This window comes from Haliotis rubra, unplaced genomic scaffold (assembly GCF_003918875.1).
Source record: "Haliotis rubra isolate DU_JTF1 unplaced genomic scaffold, ASM391887v1 Scf684, whole genome shotgun sequence".
Lineage (NCBI taxonomy): Eukaryota > Metazoa > Mollusca > Gastropoda > Lepetellida > Haliotidae > Haliotis > Haliotis rubra.
Window position 1 is genome coordinate 197,110 of NW_025767395.1, and position 17,439 is coordinate 214,548.

A 17,439-nucleotide genomic window follows, 5' to 3' on the forward strand; every position below is an offset into this window, starting at 1 on the left:
ATATCATATTTTTCACGTCCGTGTGGTGGATTTTGTTGAAATGTAAAGATGTCCTTGATGGTGTCTATTAGTATTCATTCAGGAAGTAAATGTGGGGAAATTGAATCTGAGACCAGCCTTTAAGGAAGAGTTTATAGTGAGTGAATATGAGCAATATCACGACGGGGGAGAACCGAAATGGGCTTCAGATATTGTACCCATGTGGGGAATCGAACCCAGGTGTTCGGTGTGAAGAGTTTATACCCTTAAGACACACTATTATTGAGATCATATGCAAAACCTTGCACACCCATAAATAGAGTGAAAATTGAATATCTATGTCATAAGACTAGATGAGAAGTTAGATGTAAATTACTTAAAACTGTGGTGCTATTTACTTGACAAGTTCTTTTCTGTGTGTTTCAGTCCAACATAGACTCTTTTCACTTCTCTTATATAACCGTGAAGATGCTGGAACAGCCTGAGAAATATGAATAATTTCTCTTTTATTACCGTCAAGACGCTTGAACGGCATTTGAGATATGAATCCATAGTGTGCACACATTTACATATTTGATGGTCTTTAGCTTTCAGTGAGTGAGTGAGGATGTTTACGCCGCTTTTAGCAATATCCCAGTAATATCCCAGCGGGAGACACTTTAACCACTAGTCTTACCATCCCAACAAGGACTTCAGGACACCAGTGTTACTTAGCTGACAGTCACATATCATTCTACAAATTTCAAGTTATTTATGTCTACTTCAAAGGTATGCAAGTATACGAGCAATTCGTTTATCATATATTTTTCATCTAACATTTTGCATCTACACAATTATATCTTTCAGGAAGGGGAGACATTCATAGTCGGTGAGTATCTACTATCCAGTGGGTAAGGCAAATGGGTAAATTTAAACTTAGTAGTAGGTGCTCTTTTTCAAGGCTGTTGGGTAAACAGTTGGCAGTATGTGCTATCCTTCAACGGCTATTGGGTAAACACCTGGCAGTATTTGCTATCCTGATGGTACGGCTGTTGGGTAAACAGTTGGCAGTATGTGCTATCCTTCAAGGCTATTGGGTGAACAGTTGGCAGTATCTGCTATCCAGATGCGACGGCTGTTGGGCAAACAGTTGGCAGTATATGTTATCCTTCAAGGCTATTTGGTAAACAGTTGGCAGTATCTGCTATCCAGATGCGACGGCTGTTGGGTAAACAGTTGCCAGTGTGTGCTATCCTTCCAGGCTATGGGGTGAACAGTTGGCAGTATCTGCTATCCTTCCAGGTTATTGCGTAAATAGTTGACAGTATTTGCAATCTACTTTCTACATTTCTCCCCCCCCCCCCCCAGCGTTGTCACATACATCCTTGACGCAGAAACAGAAGGGGGCTACCAGGAGATAGAAGGTTGGTGTTGTACGTCATCGTAGACCCTTAAACGTCCCATGAATTAGTTCAGATAAATAGGCCATAGCGAATTATGAAATGGGCAATGGTATGTACCTTAAACAGTCTTGGAATGTTATCTGTCAACATAGAAAAACTAAAGGCCTATCATAACTATTAGCTCCGAGTGACCTTGGGCGTTGGGGTAGCCCAGTGGTTAAAGCGTTAAAGCCGAAGGCCCGGGTTCGATTTCTGATATGGGATCAATGTGTCAGGCCTATTTGTTGTGTCCCCTGCCGTGATATTGCTGTAACATTGCTAAAAGTCGCGTAAAAGCCAACTCACTCACTCACTGACTGGCCTTCTATTGAAACTTGTATCGGAAGCTGTCCTTATATCGCGTCTACGGTGCTAGATCAGGACCCTTATTCTCGAAACGTTCGTAGCCCTAAGAATTCTTAATTTTGATAGTAGCCAATGTGTTAAGAATGGAATTAAGAAGTTCGTAGGACTTAAGAAGTTTCGAGAATTGCTAGCCAGTGCACTATATTCAAACATGTACGGATATGTGATCGGTGCACAATAATACAGGCATCTGTGATTAACCTTGCAGTTGTATGTATAATTAACTGCTGAACATTGTCACTTTCAGAGAGACGATACGTTGATCAGCGGTGAGTATCTTCATCAATCTTCAAGTAGGATGAATAAATATTTCATCTCACACAGTGATACATAGCTGAAGATCTGATATAGAATTGATCTTCAGCAAGCCATGGTTGTCGTATGAAGTTGACAAAAGTGATACCGTGGTCAGGCTCGCTGACTTGGTTGACTCATATCATCGTATCCCAATTGCGTAGATCGATGCTTATGCTGTTGAGCACTGGATTGTCTGGTCCACACTCGATTATTTACAGACCGCCGCCATATAGCTGGAATATTGCTGAGTGCGGCGTCAAACAACAAACAAACCGACATAGCCATCAGAGCAAAACTATGCACGATTCGGAGCGATGTTAATTGAGAGTGTGTCACAGCTTTATAATTTCCTTTCATTTTACTCAAATTTAATACTCATTTTTATCAGCTTGGTTTCGTATCACAGGGAAGACGAAACCGACGGGAGCTACCAGGAAATAGAAGGTTGGTGTCTAAAGGTTAACTACAAGCATGATGTGTAACGGCTGTGAAACTCGAACTGTGAGTGTATGGTACTGATATGTCGATTGAATGTAGCTCGAACTATCTCCCGTCTGAAGCCCAGAAGCCTGGAATAGAAGTCGTGTCTAAAACCCGTATATATTGGATATAAGTCAAATCGTCAAGATTACGGTGTAATATTTCAAGGAAATAGAAAATACCGATTATATGATTTCAAATACCCATCATAGAAAAGTTAATATACCGTAAATAAACATTTCCTAAGTCAAATACGTTTTATTATATATATAATACTTATGACACTTCTTAATTTCCATGTACATAACCACGATTCGGTGATTTACCATGTTGGGGAAACAGATCCACTGGCCTTGACAGCTGTAACAGTCATACTTCCCGTCATACATCAAGAATGATTCTTCCATCTTCATTGCTTGCTTCCTTTGTTGCGTTATGCGATGCAGACAGGGTTCCAGTAGCGTATAAAGAATCGTAGTTTCTTTGAAAAAGTAGACACAAATAGTATTTCCTCCTAATGTCCTAAAACCAGTATCTACGCACTGAGAGGAATAAGGAATATAAACGACGAATCTTTTATGTTTCAAATACGATGTAGACAGGACTCTTAGCTTATAAAAGGATCGCAGTTTCATTCTAAAAAGACACACAAAACCCCCCAGAACTTCCTCTCTTTCCTCTTTATGTTCTAAAACCAATATATGCAATAAAACAAACAAGGAATATTAACAGAACATTTCTTATCATTCAAATACGTCTCTGCGTTCTCATATAAATTATCATACTAATTACATATGTGTTAACTGTGTTTTATATCAGAAGGTGATGCAAACATAGAGGACATCGTCCCCATCGTAGCTGTCTACTCCATTATGCTGACTGCCGTGGCAGTTGTGGTGGCAGCAGTTACTGTTCTTGTCTGCAAGGACGTAAAAGGTACGATGAATATATGAATCTTTTTGAATGCAATGTAAGTTTCAATCCATCCTCAGGTCAGAGCTGGTCTTCTACAACCTATTTGTAAGCTCGTCATAACAGGTGGGAAACGTTGGCTGATTATGGCCATGCATGTATACCCCCGTTTCCCAATTTCGTCAATCGATGCTCATTATATCAATCACTGGGTTTTCTTGTCAAGTCTTGATTATTTCAGACAATCGTAATCTAGCTTGAATATTGCTGAATACAGCGTTAAACAGCAAACAGGCATGTCTATAGTTCACCTTCAAATGCTGAAATCTTTTTTTTTCCATTATATTTTGTAAACGCTGTTTTGATTCAGTAATTGGGACAGTCGGGAGCCAAGTGGTTAAGGCGTTCCCGCCAAAGACCAAGGTTCGATTTCCCACATGGGTACAATGTGTGAAGCCCTATTGAAGGTGTTCTGGTTTTGGTGATATTGATGGACTGTGCTAACAGGGACTCAGTCACTAACTGTTATTCAGTAAATGGAAACGTGGACGAATCTTTCCGTTTAGAAATTTAAAAGTTTGTCTTTTGCTTTATTTGCAGAAAACCAGGACAGAAGGTACATAAGTTTATTGTTTGACCTTAAGTGCTGGACTTAGGTATGGTAATAACCAGTTAACAAACCCTCATATATGTGTCCAGTTGCAATCTCCTGTGTTAAACACCATTTACTCAACTTAAACCAGAAAACTAGACCCTAACTGAATTACCGAAGCCCGTATAGACTATCTGTGGAAATGACGGAGAAAGTAGCAATTGGATCTATGTAACAAATGTACGATGTGTTAAGAGAGGATTGCAATCTATGATTACTGCCTTTTTTAGGATTTCCAATCCATTGATGATTTCTGTTCCACACTGCATGAAAGCAACATACATACACTTCTGTGCAAGACAACTTTATCTGCAATGTAAGTGTAATGTTGTAATTACAGATGTGGTGAATATCTTACTGTGATGGCAGAGAGATTGTCCCGTGACTTCAGTGATGTACCTTGTGCTTCCAACAACGACGGGGATGTCTTACCCCTACATGATTATGAGCGACTCCTGAGGGAACAGTTCCACATCTACACGTCTCTCCACCCGTCAACTTCCTAACTGAGGTCCACAGCACCAGGTGAAGCTAAAACTGATGGTACAGTTCCTCATTTACGTCTCTCCACTTTTCATCGTCCTCAAAAAAGGACCACAGTACCAAGTGAAGCCTATACTGACGATACTGTTCCTCATCTACACGTCACTCCATCCTTCATCGTTCCCCTCATAAGTCTAATCTGACGGGAACAGTTCCACATCTACACGTCTCTCCACCCTTCAACTTCCTTACTGAGGACCACAGCACCAGGTGAAGCCAAAACTGACGGTACAGTTCCTTATCTACGTATCTCCACTCTTCATCGTCCTCCATCGAGGACCACAGTACCAGGTGAAGCCTATACTGACGATACTGTTCCTCATCTACACGTCTCTCAACCCTTCATCGTCCCCCACAGAAGTCTAATCTGACGGTACAGTTCCTCATCTACACGACTCTCCAACCTTCATCGTCCCCCACAGAGGACCACAGTACCAGGTGAAGCCTAATCTGACGTTACAGTTCGTCATCTACACGTTTCTCCACCCTTCTTCGTCACCCGCAGAGTACCACAGTACAAGGTGAAGCCTAATCTGACGGTACAGTTCCTCATCTACACGTCTCTGAACCCTTCATTCTCCTTTGCAGAGGACCACGACACCAGTAGAGCATGAACTGATGGTACAGTTCCTCATCTATACGTCTCTCCACCCTTCATCGTCCTCAACTACGACCACGGGACCACAGTACGGGGTGCAGCCTCTAGTGAGGCAACAGTTTATGCAGACGATATTGTCTTTGTACCTTTCTACAGACGATATTGTGTTGATAGTTTTATGCAGACGATGTTTTCTTTTTCGCTGTAGGTTGACTATATTTTCTTTACAGCTTTATCCTGACGATATTTTCTTTGTCTTTTAATGCAAACGATATTTTCTTTGTCGCTTTATGCAGGCGAAATTTTCTTTGTCGTTTTATGCAGACAATATTTTCTCAGTCGCTTTATGCAAACGGTATTTTCTTTGTCGTTTTATGCAGACGATATTGTCTTTGTTGTTGTATGCAGATGATATTTTCTTTTTCACTTTATGCAGATGATATTTTCTTTGTCACTTTATGCTGACGATATTTTCTTTGTCACTTTATGCAGACGATATTTTCTTACTCGCGTTATCCCGCCGATATTTTCTTTGTCACTCTATGGAAGTAGCTCAAGACGAACAATCGTTACATCCTTACAATGTATGTAAGACTGTGTACCTAGCTGGTGTGATAGTGGCTAATATTGATTTCTGTTAAACAGACATTTGTAATAGCATGTTTTAATAAACAATCTAAGGTTTCTAAATATTATAATCTTATTGTAAATTGAATAGTTCTTATGTTAGTGTACAGTTAGTTATGTATGCAGACGATGTTTTCTTTGTCGTTTTATGCAGACAGTATTTTCTGTGTCGTTTTATGCAAACAGTGTTTTCTTTGTTGTTGTATGCAGACGGTATTTTCTTTGTCACTTTATGCAGATGATATTTTCTTTGTCACTTTATGCAGACGATATTTTCTTTGTCGATTTATACAGACGACATTTTCTTTGTCTCTTTATGCAGACGATGTCATCTTTGTGACTATATGCAGACGATGTTTTCTTTGTCACTTTATGCTGGCGATATTTTCTTTGTCACTTTATGCAAGTGATATTGTCTTTGTACCTCTAGACGAACAATCCTTACATCCTTACAATGTTTGTAAGACTGTGTACCTTGCTGGTGTGATAGTGGCTAATATTGATAACTGTTAAACAGACATTTGTAATAGCATGTTTTAATACACATTCTAAGGTTTCTAAATATTATAATCTTATCGTAAAGCGAATAGTTCTTATGTTAGTGTACAGTTAGTTATGTAGGTGAGTCTAGGTATAGATGAACGGAGATTTTGGTATCGATGAGAAAGAGTGGCTTTACTTTGTATTATATGTTGTCTGATGTTGTGTTGCGACATCTTAATAAACTTATTACTATGATTATTGTTTGTCTTCTTCTTGCATTGATCTTTCCGTAAACCTTACCAGGAACATATGATCGTTTGTTCAAACCCCCAAATGCTTGCATTTTCATTCAGTTGTTCGCCCCACAAGCGTTTGAGTAAGTGAGTTAAAAGTTTACATAAGATCGACAATAGTGCAGCAATTTCGCGATGAGAATAATTTAGGTATATATTCTCTTCAAGTCCCACTATTGATAAGTCTAATATGGCCATGTCAATTGTCAATCCATATATTGTAAAGAAACTATCTATTTATATACACAGTTCAATGAATCTTAGAGATTCAGTCCTATGCCAATAATATCATATTTACTTTTCGCATTATTTGTAAATGAACTTATTGTCTTTTTCATTAAATATACACATGTATGTATCGCTCTTTAATCCTGAAATGTAGACCTATGGCCTCCACTACAAGAGGACTAAAGACTGAAGATATTATCATTGCATATTTGTCGACAAGATACAGTAAAACAGTGAGGTACGTATCACAGTTTAGTTTTACCACAACGGCTTCCGCATGATTGTTCTGCCCAACATTGTTACTTATGTCACTATCGTTCACGTGCATTTTGACAACAATTACTTTTTTCACGTTTTGAAGAATGCACAATTCGGGAGAAGTTTTCGGACACCTTCGCTTTTATTGGGAGCATGTTATATTTGGGTGAATGTTTTCTGCTTGGGTGATTATGGAATTGCATTAAAAGTGGGAACTTTCATTTGCCCGATAGTTTAGTCCTTGAACGGCATTTAGAAGACTGCATGACACGCTGACCATGCGACCTGTGACAAAGGTACTGGAATTGCTGATGTAGGAGTTTCCTTCTTTTCCCAATGGTGCCAGTAGTTTGGCAAGATGCTGGGCTGTGTTGTAGCAGACTGAGGCCCTGGAACATACACGTGTTCTGACTGGATCTTTATGTGTGCCCCAGTGTGTACATCAGTGTGCTATAATCATTGGCTTCGCCTTACTATTCTGACCTTTCTCCAGTTTCGGATAAATCTTGTATGGAAAGATTAAAGATAATAAAATGGATGTTACTAGTTCGCTACAAAATACATCAGGGGTACTCGATTTGCTGACATTTTCACGGCCAAGTTACAGGCGAATCTATCTCATGTGTTGAAAGTATATATACTCTCCCAAAAAAGAAACGCATGAAGGAAATACCAATTTCATGTAGCAGTGAATTAAAATGTGATTCATTTTACAAAAGGTCTTGCTTTGTTTATGAGTCCTATGGTGTTTTTGTTTTGAAACATCACAACAAAACGCACCATCCGTAAAATACCCGTATTTAACAGCATGGTTTTCAATTTCGGCGTGTAGTGTCACAGAATACACAATTCACATGGAATGCACGTGAAAGTTAGGGATCAGATAGTCTCAATGATGGGTATATAAGGTTGATTGCTGTCTGTCTAATATTCACTGTATTTGGAATATTGTTGACGAACGCAAAATGCCACGTCTAAGTGAAGCCAACTGTCCAATCGCCATTGGTTTGCTTGAAGCTGGCCAGTCTCAACGTGCAGTTGCCCGACTCATGAATGTTCACCAAAGCACCATTTCACGGCTCTGGGAGAGATATCGCCGGTAGAATTCGGTAGCAGATGCCCCTCGTAGTGGGTGACCTCGAGCGACCACTGAGGCGCAGGATCGCTACATCCGGGTACATCACCTGCGTCATCAAACAGCTACGGCGACCAGTACTGCTCGATAAATACCCGGATTGAGGAGGCTTTCTGCACAGACCGTCAGGAACAGGTTGAGAGAGGCTGGTTTACCTGCCAGGAGACCTTATTTTGGTCCTGTGCTTCGACAACAACAACGTCGACATCGAGTTCAATGGTGCACCAATGGAACCTACTGAATTGGCGTAGAATCTGGTTCAGCAATGAATCACGATTTCTATTGGAACGACGCGATGGAAGAATGCGGGTGTACAGACGTCGACGTGAACGTTTCGCCGACACTTGCGTTCCCCAGGTGGACAGATTCGGCCGGGACAGTGTTATGATGTGGGGAGCGATCACCTGCCGTAGGAGAAGTGATTTGGTGATGATCCCGCGCAACCTGACTGCTCAACGGTACTGTGACGAAATCCTACGCCAACACCTCCTTCCAATCATTGATCGCCAGAGGGAGTTGTTTCAACAGGACAATGCCAGGCCCCACACAGCACGTCACACTAGAGACTTCCTCCAGAACCACAACATCAATGTGTTCCCCTTGCTCTCAAGATCACCGGACTTAAACCCGATCGAACATCTGTGGGATGCCCTGGACAGATGGGTGCCACGCCGTAACCAGATACTTCAGCAACTCGCACAGGCACTACAGGCAGAGTGGGCTGCGATTGGGCAACACGAGATTCTGAGATTTATTCGTTCGATGCTGAGGCGATGCCGTGCAGTTCTGGATGCCCACGGTGGTCTCACGAGGTATTGACTCTAGTGCCACCACACGTCTCCATGTGACACTCAAACTGACTAACCTCGAGTTGGTGCCAAAGAGGGATAAGTCTGCATTCCCAGTGTGCAATTTCGCTATATTTCATTAACTCATAAAGCCTAAAAGATGTTTCAAAATAAACATTAAAATACAGTTGAAATTCCTATATGCGTTTCTTTTTTGGGAGAGTATATAATCTGATTAATATCCATTTTGATATGGCCATCTTTAGGAATTGTCACACATCATGCTCTTGATATATTCCTTGTGATACTCATGTTAGTGAACATAAAACATTGAATGGAAAGATGTCTGAAATAAGAAGAGAGTAGATAATGAGAATGGTATAAGAGATCAAACTTCAGGATGTCAGTTTAATTTAAATGTTTGAGATCTGTTGAAGGAATTGTAAAACTAAACAATTATTTGATCTAACTAGTAGCTTAAATATGTTGAAAATGCGATAATCAGTCTACTAATCTGAGAGAGAAAATAACTAGAAACTTGAATGAAAACAATGCCTGAAAATATGGTGACCATGACAACGCCACTAATGTGAATATTGTCACTAAATTATTAGTTATTGCTTGTTGTGATTGTGTGAACTGACACTGACGACCACGTCAGTACCTAGTGTAGCCACCTCTCACACGAAAAACATCTGCCCATGCCCTCCTAAAAGTTGCTCCATGGGGTTCATACCTGGCTGCTTAGCAGATCCCCCATGTGCAAAAAAAATCCAACACTATCCTTCAATGATGACTGAATTCAAATGAAATAAACGTCACCTAGCACATGTTCAGAACGAGAATAATGACGTGACACTGTGAAATAATTTCACCTGCGAAAGAATGATTTACAGTTACAACGTCATGGTTTTTGAGAAGTTCTTTGATCTTATCTTGTTTACATCATGATTATTGCCTCGAAAATGCACAAATATGACTAAAACGCTTTTTGTGAGGAGGGTTACACATAATATGTGTAGTGAGTAGTAAGTCAAGTGACGTTATTCATTCATAACGTTGGGTTATGTATCAATGCGCCGATACAATGAGAAAAGACGAACTAAGCAACAATTGATCCAAAAGTGGTAAGATTTTAGGGTGTGTAAGAAACAGATTACTGTATTCGTTGTGAGATAAATGGAGTCTGACAAACGCTCGTTTAGTTTCTTTTGAGGCCCGGGATAGAATTGATCTTCAGCAACCCATGCTTGTCGTAAGAGGCGACTAACGGGATCGGTTGACACATGTCATCGTATCCAAATTGCGAACATTGAAGCTGATGATGTTGATCACTGGATTGTCTGGTCATTTACTGACTGGAATAGCTTGAATATTGCAAAGGACGACGTTAAAGAAAGAAGACTTGGTGTGATATCAATAGTTACGTTTACATCTTGATGTGCAGTGCTAAAGAGTAAATACGAGTACATATGAGAGTGAATGAGTGAGTGAGTGAATATCTTTTTACGTTGCTTTTCGCCATATGTCAGCAATTTCATGGCGGGGGATACCAGAAATGGTGTTCACACATTGTACCCATGGAGGGAATCGAACCCGGGTCTTCGGCGTGACGAGCGGATGCTTTAACCACTTGGCTACCACAGAACAGACAGACACAGCACGCATGACAACATAGTGTTCAATGTTCGACTGCCAAATGATAATGTTTCAGCAAGCAGGGACATGATTCACAGAGAAGACAGACCCAGAAGTGCCAAGTAAATTCATGACAACATAGTATTCAATATTCAACTGCCCAATAGCAACGAAACGGCGTATTCACTAATGTTTCAACAAGCAAGGACATGGTTCATGTAACAGGGAAATAGTGTCAAGTGAAACTACACGAACATCAACAGCTCAGATCTTTCAGTGTTAACCAGCTGCTGACTATGTTTCTGTTTTACACTGTGACTGGAGTACTTCATGTGTGTGGTATGTATCTGTCTTCGAATTGACATTTTATATAGCCATCATTGTGACTGTTTTCTTAGGTAATACTGGATATTATCTCAGTTATCATACGTAATGATGACTGGAATTTTTTTGTGTGCAAGTCAGTATGAACTTATCACGCCAGTTTTTAATATGTTTCTTTTATATAGCGCCTAGTATCAATCTGTCTAGTTGCTCACTGGACGCTGAATCACAATCTCAGTATTATCAACCTGGATAACCCAAGCTGCCTGTAAGGCCCTAGAAGGTTAATAGTCACATGGCATATGTCATCGGGTAACCAGTTTCTGCTGTACCCAGTTTCGGCAATTCTGAACAAACTACCTTACCTCAGGTGTGACCACATTTTAGTATATGATCTGTTAGTATGTTAAGCGTAGTGTAGAGCACATATTAGTATATGATATGTAAGTATGTTCAGCGTAGTGTAGAGCACATATTAGTATATGATATGTTAGTATGTTAAGCGTAGTGTAGATCACATGTTAGTATATGATATGTTAGTATGTTCAGCGTAGTGTAGATGGCATGTTAGTATATGATATGTTAGTACATTCAGCCTAGTGTAGATCACATGTTAGTATATGATATGTTAGTACATTCAGCCTAGTGTAGATCACATGTTAGTATATGCTATGTTAGTATCTTCAGTGTAGTGTAGATCATATGTTAGTATATGATATATTAGTATGTTCAGCGTAGTGTAGATCACATGTTAGTATGTGATATGTTAGTATGTTCAACGTCGTGTATATCACATGTTAGTATATGATATGTTAGTATGTTCAGCGTAGTGTAGATCACATGTTAGTATATGATATGTTAGTATGTTCAGCGTAGTGTAGACCACGTGTTAGTATATGAGATGTTAGTATGTTCAGCATAGTGTAGACCACGTGTTAGTATATGATATGTTTGTATGTTGAGCGTACTGTAGACCTCATATCAGTATATGATATTTTAGTATGTTCAGCGTAGTGTAGGCCCCATGTTAGTATATGATATGTTAGTATGTTCAGCGTAGTGTAGACCACATGTTGGTATATGATATGTTAAGATGTTCAGCGTAGTGTAGACAACATGTTAGTATATGATATGTTTGTATGTTCAGCGTAGTGTAGACAACATGTTAGTATATGATATGTTTGTATGTTCAGCGTAGTGTAGACAACATGTTAGTATATGATATGTTAAGATGTTCAGAGTAGTGTAGACCACATGTTAGTATCTGATATGTTAGTATGTTCAGCGTAGTGTAGACCACATGTTGGTATATGATATGTTAGTATGTTCAGCGCAGTGTAGACCACATGTTAGTATATGATATGTTAAGATGTTCAGCGTAGTGTAGACAACATGTTAGTATATGATATGTTTGTATGTTCTCCGTAGTGTAGACAACATGTTAGTATATGATATGTTGGTATGTTCAGCGTAGTGTAGATCATATGTTAGTATATGATATGTTAGTATGTTCAGCGTAGTGTAGACCACATGTTAGTATATGATATGTTAAGATGTTCAGCGTAGTGTAGACAACATGTTAGTATATGATATGTTAGTATGTTCAGCGTAGTGTAGACAACATGTTAGTATATGATATGTTTGTATGTTCAGCGTAGTGTAGACAACATGTTAGTATATGATATGTTTGTATGTTCAGCGTACTGTAGACAACATGTTAGTAATGTGTGTGATATGTAAGTCCAGTGCATACATTTATATGAAGCACTGTGTATGGAACATATATATATTATACAGTGTAAACAATCATAATAAACAATTACATAGATACATTGCAACAATGTGGCAAAAACATATATATACTGATTCAAAAAAGAAACTTCACAAAATGTAAATTTGAAAAATAATGAATAATGTTTCTCTGATGATACATCTATGTATCCGAAATAGGATCCCTATCTTTCGACTCTAGAAAAACGTTAGCAAAACTCACTCAGTCCCATCCATTCGTCGTGCAAATGACGTTAGTACCAAATCAGGTTTTGCACGTGCAGTCGATCACGTGATCTTCGCATCGAAGTTTTCCTCATATGCACGTGTTTGCATTGGGTTAAAGAATTGAAAAAAACACTTTTAAACCACAGTTCTCACTGTACTTGAAATGCTACGATTGTCAAATGTGCAACGTGAACGTGCCGTTGGCATGTTGCAAGCGGGAAGATCAGTTATTGACGTCGCAAGAGCAATGGGATGCCGCCGTCGTACTGTGTATGACTTGCGAGGTCGTCTACAACAAACTGGCACCATTCTGATCGTCCACGTGTGACGTCACGAGCAGAAGACCGTCAAATCGTCCTACGTCACCTACGTGACAGATTTCTGCCGGCTACACGAACCAGGACTGAGATGTTTAGAGGTCGACTGTCCTCACAGACCATTCGAAATCGGTTGCGGGCTGCCAATCTCCATTCTCCACGTCCATATCGTGGGCCAATATTGACGTCAACGTCAACATCTGCTGTGGGCCCAACGTCACCTCCGATGGACCCAGAGAGACTGGAATCGAGTCGTCTTTAGCGATGAATCCAGGTTTACCCTCAAATTCGCTGACGGCAGGCATAGAGTCTGGAGACGACGTCGTGAACGGTATGCCCAATGTTGTGTACAGGAAGTCGACAGATTCGGGGGCGGAAGTTACATGGTGTGGGGTGCTTTCTGTGGGAACAACCGTTCCCGACTTCTGGTCATCCGTGGAAACCTCACAGCTGCTGCTTACCGCGACCATGTGCTCACCCCTGAACTCGTTCCTTTCATGGCGGCTCATGGCCCAGGTCTACAGTTCCAGCATGATAATGCTCGGCTGCATACCCCGATGTTGACACGAAATTTCCTTCAAAACGCTGGAGTCAACGTCATGGACTGGCCATCGAGGTCCCCTGACCTTAATCCAATAGAGCACGTTTGGGATGCACTTGGGAGAAGGCTTCGTGGTCTTAGGAACCAACCTCAGAATTTGCAGGAACTTGGCGCTGCTTTGCAAGAGCAATGGCGCAGAATCCCCAACCACGTGTTCACAAGCATCAGGCAGTCGATGAGGAGACGGTGTTTGGCAGTGGTGAATGCGCGGGGTGGCCATACACGATATTGAACTGAGAAATTTCGCATTTTTATTCTTGTGACTTGACATTCTGTATACCCATGTTTTGGAACAGCGGTGTAGCCTAATGGAACTGATTATGGCACTGTCAGGGAATCGAGTACATCACACAGATCTCAGCCATGAAATAATAACAATTTAACCATCTTACAATCTCTTGTTCTTTATAGTGCCCTGATGAAAGAATGTGAAGTTTCTTTCTTGACTCAGTATATATAGATATTAAGAATACAATCGTTAGGGTCCATCGATATCACTTACGATATCGTCATTTACATTTACAACTCAACCCACAGAAAATACTATAACGCCTGTTCATGAAAGTTCTTTCCCCCCTTACATGATGTTGTCTCTTTGTTTGGGGGCTTATATGTGTATGGTATGTATCTGTCAACTAGGATTATATTGAGCTGACTTCAATAACGTGCTTGAATAATTCTGTTAGCTGTTAACCTTGTTTTAATGACGAATATATGTTTTGCGTGCAGGTCTTGCCTGCATGACAACTGGATACCCACACACTGTTACACGTGTTGGCGACGATGTTAACATAACTATGAACCCAGCGAATGTCAGCTTCCTATACTACGTATGGGTGAATGGTTCGGTAGCTGAGAGACTGTTACTGGTCCAGCCTAGGTCACACCGTGTATGGGTACACAACACCAGTCACACTGGCTACAGGACCAGGATCAGATACACCAGGGAGGACTCACCATCACAGACAGGACAGCTGAGGTTTACCATCTACAATGTTACTGTACAGGACGCTGGTACTTACTACTGTCAAGGAACCAATGGACAGACAGTTACTGGATGTAGACAGGTCCTCGTTGTAGCACGTGAGTAGAATATGGAATTAACAGAATATTATTTGAAGAATAAAGTTGGACTGTCTTAATTTATTTCCACCATAAATAAATAGCTGTTCAACTTCTATTGCAGTAGAAGAACTTTAGGTGAGGTGAAATGTGTCTGTGGTTTGTATGCATGTGTGATGGTGAATTATGCTTATTCTTCTGTATTTACCGACAAAGAAGCAATGGCGCAGAGTCGATCAGTCTTGCATCTTTTAACCCAATTTGTAATAACGCATCTTGTAGTGACACCGTCGACCCTTCCCTCTCCGGAAAGTACATTTAACTCATTTCAGTAGAGGAAGCCAGTAGTTATGTGGTAACTATCATATTTAATCAACAAAACGGTTAGGAGTATTAGGATCCAGCCAACATGTATTCCCTGCTGTAACTATGGAACACTGAGTGAGTGAGTAAGTGAGTGAGTGAGTGAGTGAGATTTTAGCAATATTCCAGCAATATCACGGCGGAGGACACCAGAAATGGGCTTCACTCATTGAGAGGAATCTAACCCGGGTCTTCGACGTGACGAGCAAACGCTTTAACTATTTAACATTTGATAGATAATAATGATGAATAGTATATAAATACAAGTATGAAAGCATTCAGCAAGATCTTGTTCAATGGCACTCGTGTTAAGGTCTCAGCACATTTGTTATATTTGTTAGCAGAGAAGCCAACCACACCCACCATCACCGGACCTGCCTCACCTGTATCAGGTGAGAATGTCACCCTGACATGCTCCTCGTCCTCCCGGAGTCTACCCCTGGACCATCCCCCACTAACTATGACCTACATCTGGAGGAGGGACAGGACCCGGGTAGAATCTGGTGATGAGTCTCCGACAGGTAGAGATGACCTGACAATAACCCACGTCAGCAGAGAGAACCAGGGAGACATCTACAGCTGCCAGACTGTGGAGGAGGGGCTGAAGTCTAACTGGAGTCACGGATATGTACTGGATGTTCTCTGTGAGTAAGAACTTACTTTCTTTACGGTATAGGAACCTCGTATATTTTATCTTTGAATCTGTGCTTCTGAGTGATAGTTTTGTCACATCTTTCTTTGCTGAAGTACCGTGTTCTGTGTAAAGAGAACAGAAATGATGATTGTGAAAGTTCGGATAGGAAATATAGGCAGGTCTAATTTAATGATCGATTCAAAGTTTTAGAGTTTTAGAGGCTATCGAACATGTTGATAGTTTCCCGGCATTGTAAGCTCACCTGGATATGTTGTCAAGAGTTGTACATAGCAACAGAGTGGGTGAGTGAGTTACAACGGTTTTCAAGTTGTAGTATGTACTTATTGTGGGAAGAAAGCATAAATTGATACGAATCTGAGACGTTTACCAGTTTTGTGAATCCCAAGACAACAGGCCAAACCAAAGAACATGTCTTCATTCACCGAAGCAAACTGCACTTATATCTCAGAATAGCTTCTCAGCTGACCATCTCACATGCATTCCAGATGGACCTGACCAGATACAGTTTGACGGCACAAGTGACAAGCTGGAGGTAGAAGAAGGGAAACCTGCAGCTGTGAGATGTTCTGCTGACTGTAACCCTGCCTGTACTGTAACCTGGTGGAACATTTCCAGACAGACGGTGATTACAGGACAGGGGGAGGCTGTGTTGTCTATACCAGCTGTAGATGTATCTGTGTCTGGACTGTACACGTGTCACGTCAACAACACACATGGGAGTGCATCACGGCACCTGACGCTGGAGGTCGTCTGTAAGTCAACACTTCAGTAACAGAATCTGTTATATACAACCTATTTTGGGGGATGACGCCTGTTGGGACGACCCCCTATTCGTACGCATGATCCTGCTGGAACACCTGCTAGAACACCGAAAGTAATGGCACCCAAAGATTTAAAATAACCAAAGACCCTTTAGATGTCACTCAAAGATTAAAAACAATTAACCATTTGAAGCCGTAATATTGATGAAGAATTTGATTTTCACTATGATCTGATGGCATTATCACCCCAATGATTCTTAACTTTCAGATTCTCAAATATTCCCAAATGTTCCCGTTAATTCGAAAAAATCAATTAGAAACCTAGCCCTACAGAATACAGTGCTCCTGAAAGTCTATTTATATGAGGAATATAATTTGACACTTTTCGTTACATATTTCCGTTTCTTCATCCTGCACAAATGAGAACACTGATGTTACCGACATTGCATGTCCTCCTGTGGAGCTGATGTTGACAATAACGTTGTTGTTGGGGATGTACAGCGTACCTTATCAATCACTTACAGAGCTTGGCACGGAAAGGTTATTTCAGATGAACATCGCAAGTGTCAACCCATTTGATATGTTTTGAATCGGGTTAAAACCTCCCGAAGAGGCTTGATGTTACATGATTATACTCGTATGCATACGGAACTGAATATT

At 40.6% G+C, this 17,439-nt stretch overlaps 2 protein-coding genes across 2 annotated transcripts in view; both read left to right on the forward strand.

Moving 5' to 3' along the window:
- The window catches only part of LOC124258138 (cell adhesion molecule 4-like), a 47,491-nt gene extending 45,452 nt beyond the window's left edge, over positions 1-2,039 (forward strand). The window contains exons 6-8 of the mRNA XM_046692211.1: positions 826-847; positions 1,327-1,382; positions 2,014-2,039. Coding sequence (XP_046548167.1) covers positions 826-847; positions 1,327-1,382; positions 2,014-2,039 — 104 coding nt within the window. The remainder of the gene's footprint in view (positions 1-825; positions 848-1,326; positions 1,383-2,013) is intronic.
- A 12,664-nt stretch (positions 2,040-14,703) lies between these two features.
- The window catches only part of LOC124258139 (cell adhesion molecule 4-like), a 49,948-nt gene continuing 47,212 nt past the window's right edge, over positions 14,704-17,439 (forward strand). The window contains exons 1-2 of the mRNA XM_046692212.1: positions 14,704-15,021; positions 15,708-16,007. Coding sequence (XP_046548168.1) covers positions 14,736-15,021; positions 15,708-16,007 — 586 coding nt within the window. The 5' untranslated portion in view covers positions 14,704-14,735. The remainder of the gene's footprint in view (positions 15,022-15,707; positions 16,008-17,439) is intronic.